Below are 8755 nucleotides of genomic sequence, written 5' to 3'. Positions count from 1 at the left end.
ACCACTCGGACATTCCTAGATACCTCACAAGTATTGCATTTACCCATCACACTACTGTCTCTCTACACGCCTTTAAATCTGTTACTTACTCAAAGCTCACTCGCTACAAGACACCCTCAAGTAATTTCACGCAAGCAATCCATCACCCAGTTTATAAGAATTAAAAACGAAATAACGTGCCTCCCCACTGAAACACCCAGTTCGCCTATACTAATCATATATGCATATCCTAACAATACCACCCCCCCCACTCTCTACCTCTCACCTCCGACGTACATCAATCGCCGTTCAAATCATACCCCTTCTTATATTATCTATTTACAAGATTAGAAGTCCCCCATTGATCACGTGTACTTTCGATCATACTTGTGTGTTCTTGCTCAGTGTTCGGTGTTATCCCTGCCCTGTTTTCCCATGTCCCTTTGCTTTGTTGTGCTACCCCGCCAAAGTCTGATTCGTGTGCACGCTCCAATAACCTCAGGAGTCACCGTAGGCTGTGCCCTATCAACTCCTACCCAGTCACTCTCCCAAAACACTCACAAGTCAAATCTCATGTTAGCCTAGAAGTAAGTCCTCAGTAAAATCCATAACCAACATCGACCCCCCCACACTCATTTTTTTCTTATTCTACACTCCCAGCCCCATGTTTACACCTTCACAATTTCAAACCAAGTTGTGTGCAAGAAGACATACAATCCCTGACTGCCTCCAAGCACGCACACTATCTAAAGATGATCTCCCCCCCATAAAATACTAGCCTAAAATCTTCCATGTTGCCTACAGCGCATCTTCGCTCCCATCGTCTCGCCATATGATAATTCTTGAAAGGAGTACCCTTTGTCCAACCAATCCCTGTGCCTGATACGTCTCCACCCTTCCTGAGCTCTTCACATCACTCACAAGCCTCTATTAGTGTGAGATAACTAACTATAATGTGTGTCCCATTACACACTTACTACTTATACCACATCCATAGAAATAACCATTCAGTGTCAAACAACAATCTCACACAACAAACAGAAACAACATAAACATCATATAATACCTGCTCCAACCAAGAAGAAAAGAAATCCAATCCATTCATTAGTACCTCCCAAACCACCAATTCCAGACTCGCTCGAGAAATCTCCGCAAAGTACTAAATAGTAGCGACGCTGTGACATGCTTTTTAGATTGTGTGTTTAGAATAAAAAACTCTCGCTGAATACCCCTGTGTCAAGTATAACTCACTAGCAAGACGCTGATCATACCCTGAGAGCAAAGCTAAGTAATCGTAATATCATCATTACAATACCCGAATTAATCACTACGACTCACCCCGAATGTCACCCAGTAAAACGTACTACAGCTATAGAATCGCGACGCAAGTGTTGTGTGCTAGCTCTCACGAGTGTGAGCGTGTAGGCGGACCACACAGCTCTGATACATCCTACTCACCCCAACTACATACTCAGCGTCATCATGAAGCCAGCGAAGCATTGGTGCATTATGATCATACGCCCCACTTGTCAGTCCTATAGATGTCTTCTGATGACCCACCTAGTGACTCCATAGCTCTGTCATCATCTGGGAAGCAGTAAACGAAATCCGAGTGTTGTCATCTCCCTCCTAAGCTGATATGAGACGCAGGTCTCGTAAACTGATGCTGTATCTGTAGGACTTAGATACCGAGAATATGACTATAGAGTTGACACTGTGGAGCAATGATAAACTCCTTTGTCATTAGCATTGCGCACTCAATACTCATAGTGGTCTGTGTCTATCGCTACATGCTCTGATGAGTACATGATCCACAGATATGATGCGACAGTTTGTGATATATCAATGTACAACCCTCCTTTAATTGTGACTCAATGCCACGACATTATGTAAGAAGCTCGACACGAAGGATCAAACTAGAATTGATTGTATGACTGGTCGCTAGAGGTCGAGCGAACAATTATATCAGTCCAGGGCTATGAAAACGAATGTATAGCAGCAGTGTATCTTGTGCAGTACTGTACGATCGACCCTAGTGCCAACCTACCGGCTAGGGGTACTGAATGGCTCTCAAGAAGAAGTTCTAGTTGATGCCATGTATAAGTAGAGTAAGTGATGAGCCTAAAGACAGCTGTGGTTCATCCAGATCCTCGCAGAATCAGATTTGTCTGTGTTCTTTGTTAGTTTCGTTCAGATGTAAAGATCTAATGCGGATATCGGTTCGGTTGTGGTCGGAGTATCACCACATGAATTAGCGGTAGTTCTCGTGACTCATTTCGATCCATATCCGTGAGCATGTCGCGTAGATATAGAATTGGTGTTTCGATTTATTTGATTTGTCTTCAGTCTGTGAGCACACATCTGTGACGATATCACTTTAGAGTTTGTCGCACCAGTGTGGCCTGAGTCAAAGAGGCGATATTGAGGCAGAATTGTACCGCGAGAATGTGAAGTCAGGTCTGAGTCTGTTGCTAGATTTGAGTGTCTTGAGATGTGAGAGAACCGAAGTGTCGAGCGAGTTTAGAAGCATAAACGAAAGGCTTGTGCAGAGGTAGACGTCAAGTGATTGAGAACGATGTCTATAATGTAGGGTGGCTGTGCGCATATGTCATAAGATGCTAGAGTTGCTGAATAGGACACAAGAGCTGTGGTGTGTCGTTCTCAAGAAAAGTGAACTGCTGCATACTATTGTACGCAGTTGTGATTGCTGGATCTACGCTTGGTAGCGGTGTGGACTATGCGTGTCTCTGGACCTTTATTGGTGAAATAACAATAGTTAGACTGGGCCCCACAAATCGAGTGTGGCGATTGTGCCTGATTGTCTTGTCTGTGGGACCGAACACAGATTGACTGTGATGTGTCCTATCAAGAGGTATTACAAGACGTTGAAGATGCATCACGTCTTTGATGTTATTTAGTCTCCTCAAAAAAACAGATTCTTGTTCAAAGTATGCCTCATCAAAGATTGACAAAAGGAGTTTGTTTCACGACTTCTTATGAATATTAATGATGAAAATAACTCCTTTCAAACGGTGGATTTATACTAAGAGGTACAAGTTTCCTTTTCTACCAGCAGGGAGAGGCAGTGGCTGTGACTGAGGCAGACTTTGTCGACAAGCCTCACATTAAAATCAACTCAAGTCTTTGGTTCGATTTGTTCACATGCCACAAGGGAGTGCCGCTATTATCCAGCAGGCATTCAACAGTCGCGTATTGGAAAGGAAATTTCTCTAGGGTGGAAAATTTGTATTTTTTGTCTCATTTGATAATAGCTGAATTCATTTTGTAGATGGACTACAATAATAGTTGTGTCAAAACAAAAACAAGGAATTGTATAGTGGGAGAGCTAGTGTACCAGGAGGAAACAGTATGTCTACTCCCAATCCCCAGGAGAGTGTGACTGCTGCATGCACTGTATGTCTGTACATGTCTTTTCTTTTTGATTCTTTCTATGTCAGTTCTAAAGTCAGTCCCCATGCTTCCATATTTTGTTACCTTTTCTTCACTATTACATTTTGTAAGTTGCAATGTGTGTTGGCAAATTTTGTAATCAAGCCTCCCACAATCTTTTTTTAAATCTTTAATGGTACAGGTAGGGGCTGCTTTCTGGTCAAAACTTGGGATATAGACGAATAAATAATTGTGTATCTAAGTACAGGTGGTTGTAATTGATCTCAATTTAAACTTAACTACTTAGTTTAGATTGTCTACTTAAGTACCTTAACCAGTGTACATCCTTAGGGACATTTTTGTCCCTTTCTTTTTGATTTTTTTCATCATTTTGGCTGTGCTATTGCACACTACATACATTTTGTCATGGGTGTGCCATTACAGCATCAAATCATGCATTGTAGTGTCCAGGCTCACACTCTGGATCTTGTTTCCAAAACTGTCATTTTTTCTGCAGATCACAATCCCCATATACAGTATGTGTGTGTACTGCAATTGCAGTACATTTCTGTGTATGAGTTAGTGCAAGGTGTTGAGTTTTGAAGATCCCCTTGCCATTCAGAGTGTGGAAAATAATTAATACAAATAAAAAAAATAAAAAAGTATTCATGTAGAATTTTCTTGTGGTGGAGATTTGTCCCTTATAGACCTCAGTGTAATTATTTTTAAAAGGATGCACAAGGGTTAAACTAATTTATAAATTTTTTCTTCATATTTTTCCAGGTAGCTTCACAAGTGCTCTCTTTGAAATGCTCTCTCTTTGAAGTGTAAAGGAAATGTGCACTTACTATAATGGTCTATCCCTTAGAGGCAGTGTCAAAAACACATGCCTTAGTGAGCCATCCACTGAAGTAATTAAGACCAGTAGGCCGAGGGGACACCCCTCAGTTCATTAATTTCAGGTTTTAGAAATGATAATTAGTGAGTTTTTTTTATGTCTGAAATCCTCCTTCTCTGCCCTTTTCCCTTGCCTGCCATCTTCTTCTGTCTCACTTTTGTGTCTCCTCTTTTGCCGTCTCTATTCCTAACTCTTTCTTTGTCGTCTTCCCATTCTTCTCGCCTTTGCCCCAGTGGTTTGCTTTGATGCCAAGATCAACTTTGATGACAATGCTGAGTTCCGTCAGAAGGCCGTGTTCGCCATGGACGACATGACTGAGAGCGACCCCACGGAGATGGAGGCAGCCAAGTGGGACCTCAAATATATCGGACTGGATGGAAACATTGCATGTTTTGGTATGGAAACAAACCCTCATTCCTGCACACAGAAGCACTTGCATACATCAATAAGTGAACCCCTCCTGGTATAAGACTTTAATGCGTCTCTTAAGTCACGTAAGTGAAAAGCTCGGACACAGTTAAAACTTAGTCAAAGTAAAGGCAGCCTGGGCTCTCCTCCAGTCCACATTACAAGCAGCTTTTTGAGGACTCCAGAAGGAATGCTGCCATAACCAATGCGTTCTAATTAGCTATAATCCGCCCAGAAAGTCTCCAGTGAGCCAGATTGTTAGCATTCTCATTAAAGGCCCCCTCTCTTGTCATAAATCAAAGCTTTTACAGTGTACAGCAGCACTAACAGGTGCTCTCACTTCTTACCCCGTAGCCTCATAAACACATTAGATGTCTGTTAGCACTACCCCCCCCTCCTTCACACATGCTCTCCTACACACCCATTCTGCATCCCCAGCTCCCAGCCTCTCTTAAAGTAACAACAGCTTTTAAGGCCCTGCAGCTTCCTTGAGAGCTCTGTAAGCCACCAAAGTGACAGCTGTTAAAGCGAATTTCCCTTTTATTGAGACCTCGGTCGGGGAGCTTGCCAGGACACAAGTTCAGCTTGGCTAAACCAAATGAGGTAAGACATTTTTTGTGCACTTGGCTCCTGCACAACTCAGCAGGGTAGCTGTGCTGGCAGTTGGCTAAATGATGACACGAGCTGCAAAAAAAAAAAAAGTGCAGCAGAACCTCTTTTAATCAACACTCTTTTCTCTGAAGTTAAGAGTCGAGTCATAATCAAATTTTCTCTGTGTTGCCCGACTTGACGCATTGAATGTTCCTGATTAGAAGATTTCCAACCGATTCACTTTTTAAGTGTGACTTTTTTCAGCTATCTGGTCTACTTTGGTCCATGTATTGCTGCTAGATTCCTTTATGGGTGTTTTAACAGTAAATGTCATCTTTCCTTCAGTAATTTTATTCTAATTAACTCACAGCTGTTGGCATCACATTTACACTCAGAGACTTTTGTTTAATTTTGTTGAGTTAATCGTCAGATTTAGTTTCATTATACTAGACACATGATTCATGTAAAACATTGTGTATGAGGTTATTGTTAGGGTATAGTAGTGTCATTAACACTCACTCAACATATAAGGAGACCCCTCATTTGATTAAATATATGTATGTAAATATCTATATGTATATTTCAGAATACATTTTTTACATATTAATTGAACACTGTAAATTTTCACAGTGAATGGAGCTGGTTTGGCCATGGCCACTTGTGACATCATTGATCTGCATGGAGGGAAGCCAGCTAACTTCCTGGACCTGGGTGGGGGAGTCAAAGAGAGGCAGGTGTATGAGGCCTTTAAGCTGCTCACCGCTGATCCTAAGGTAAGGAAGACAAAGTTCCCTTTTTTCCATAGTAATAAAAATGCATGCTACTGTTGCTTATTTTAAAGCCTGTATTCAAAGTTAAGTCAGATTAGAAAAAAAAAGCAGGCTCACCACCTGTTGAATTGTATTTGATATTGCAGTCATGTAGCTTGTCATATCACATTCATAAAAGCCTGTCTGTCTAGTTAGCACTTTGTCACAGAGACAACAGTGCTCATTAGACGAGGGACCTTGGCATATGTCCATGTTTCACTAAGGGAAACAGACTCTGGGAGGCAGTGTGATTATATGCCATCATTTTCAGTTGCAGTGGTATTATAAATCCCTCCTCTGTCTTTACTTTTAAAGACGTGTGTCTGCACGCACACATTATAACGCAAGACAGGCTCGTGTGCACAACACAAAACGAATAAACAAGTTTAAATCAAAGCGTGCTTCTGAAAGTCTTGCTGCTCTGGGTGAGTGGCAGCTTGGGGTGTTTTACAAGTGATTCAGCTCGATGTTCAGAAAGCTAATAACTCCAAACTAAACAATGTGAGCCCTGTAACTACACCACAGTGCTGATTGTGTGTTGACAGTCATCACGCTGCTAATTCCCCTGCTGCTGTCACTCCTTCATCCCTGCACTGATCTCCGGTTGCCTCTGTGTTAGCATCTCTAGCATGGCTTGGTTGTACAGAATACAGAGCAGCATTTGATAACAACTCCGTCTTCTGTTGCCTTTTTAAGAAAAAAAAAAAAACGCTGGTTTGACTTGGAACATTGCGCTTTGGAAAAATACTACATCATCTGGACTAATTTTATGTATATTTAAATACATGCACCTGAGAGTTCCCAAATTGCACCATCATTTACCAGTGCTGGTTGTTGAGATTTACCAGTAAAAATACACCTCAACAGTATAGAGTTGCATCTTGCTGCTCAGAATTCACCTTCATATCACATTTCTGCTTTTCTAACCATGCTAGAGTAAGCCAAGCTTAGCCAATATGAATTTCTACAAATAACAGAAAGGTTGTGAATACTTATGTGGCAACTGTGGTACACAGTCTGCTCCTAAAATAGATAATTCCATCAATATTAGACTACAAGAAAACCTAGTTTCACCCAAATCTAATGCACAGTAGTATAATTTTTTACACAACAGTGTGAGCAGTGAGGATGTATAAATGGTAGCAACACTTTCTACCTCATATTTATCACCCAGCAGTGAACAGACCTGTGTTGTACACCTTTGCAGATGAATGTTAAAATCCCACCAACCTTTAACACCCCATCAGGTGATACATTGCCTTGCCCACATTTCCACCCGTGTGTAGATTCTATTTGGTCTTACGTGAATTCAACCCAATGGTCTGTGAGGGAAAATAAAACTGAATATGGTGGATAAAAAAAGAGAAGTGATCAATAATGGAGAGAAAAAACTACAAAGACTTGTCACTCTCCGCCGGAATGGGGCCTCCATCTATTATTATTGAACCCTTTTAAAACGAGGTGGAATTCTGCAGAAGCAAATTCATCGTTTTAAAGTCCCGAAAAACACTCCCACTCTAGTACAAGAGGGATCCTCCTCCACCCTCCTCCTGTTCCTCCCTTCTCTTTCTGTCTTGGGCTGATTCCCCAGATCCAGATGGGGGAGTAAGCCTGCTGCCTGTCCCTCCTGCTGCTGTGTATGGAAATAGAGACAGGGAGCTCCTCCCTAACAGGGAAAAAAGTAGAATAGGATTGACATTAAACTGGGTTGAAAGCACCATTAGCATTTCAACCAGGGGAGCTGAGAAACCTGCTCTGATCTGTGGAGGGAATGTTAATCATTTCACAATAAGAGCCAGAGAGAGCACTCCTCATTTGCATTTAGTTTCTTTTTTTTCCACAAATTACCACTCCCAAAGTCAAAGATATGAGCAAGAATTGAAATTAAAATCATGCTCTGGGCTAGGTGAATGTGACAAGGCAAAAATGATTGATTTCATGTGTCAATAAGTTGTGATGAGAGCACTGTTCTCCTTATTTGCCTTAAACACCAAGGCAATCAGTGCTTATGGCCTTGAAATACAAGACCCTTTGTTGACAATTTATTCGCACTTTTAGGTCCCACATGGGCTGATTTACTCACATTTCACATTGTTATCGTTCTACGTTTAAAAAAACAACAACATTTCTTCTCCTCTCAGCTAATAGTTTTGACAGCATATATTACGAGGACGCTTATTTTCACTGGTGCCGCACCAAACAAACTCAATAGATGCTGTAGGGAAGGCCATTAATGTTCTGCTGCAAACATGAATATGTGCTTTTTATTAGAGACAACTGTGACTTTTGACTGGCCCGATTAAAATGGTTTATTCGATGTGGAAAAGAAAGAAGTGCATTCAGTGGCCGGGCAGGCAGTGCAGGAGGGAATATCCTGCTGTAATGATGCCACACATTTCCACAAAAACAGGTATTTTGGTGTGTGTCTTCTCTTGCAGTCTTTCTTCCTCAGTCGTTTTTACGCTTTTGTCTCCCTGCCTCCGTCTCTCGCTCTCTCCCTCTCAGTCTTCGCTTTGATGTCTCAGGCTCATTGTGCTGAGAGGAGTGGAAGTGATGTGAGTGTACTGCTGGCACTAAATAGCAGAGACGGAGCCTGAAATGACAAAGCCTCCTCTTTCTTGTTTGCTCACTCTCTCCACTATCTACCCGTGCAGTATTCATTACCTTAAACATTATTATT

The 8755-nt window shown here is 41.6% G+C and overlaps 1 protein-coding gene across 1 annotated transcript in view; it reads left to right on the top strand.

Moving 5' to 3' along the window:
* Positions 1–8755, top strand: part of suclg2 (succinate-CoA ligase GDP-forming subunit beta) — a 96242-nt gene that overhangs the window by 50125 nt on the left and 37362 nt on the right. The window contains exons 8-9 of the mRNA XM_085776148.1: positions 4501–4662; positions 5897–6039. Of these exons, the coding sequence (XP_085632274.1) occupies positions 4501–4662; positions 5897–6039 (305 nt within the window). The remainder of the gene's footprint in view (positions 1–4500; positions 4663–5896; positions 6040–8755) is intronic.

This window comes from Trachurus japonicus, chromosome 5, assembly GCF_045865225.1.
Source record: "Trachurus japonicus isolate A0001 chromosome 5, Traja_1.0".
NCBI lineage: Eukaryota > Metazoa > Chordata > Actinopteri > Carangiformes > Carangidae > Trachurus > Trachurus japonicus.
Note: the sequence above shows the minus strand (reverse complement) of the source record. Positions and strands in the feature narration are given on the sequence as shown.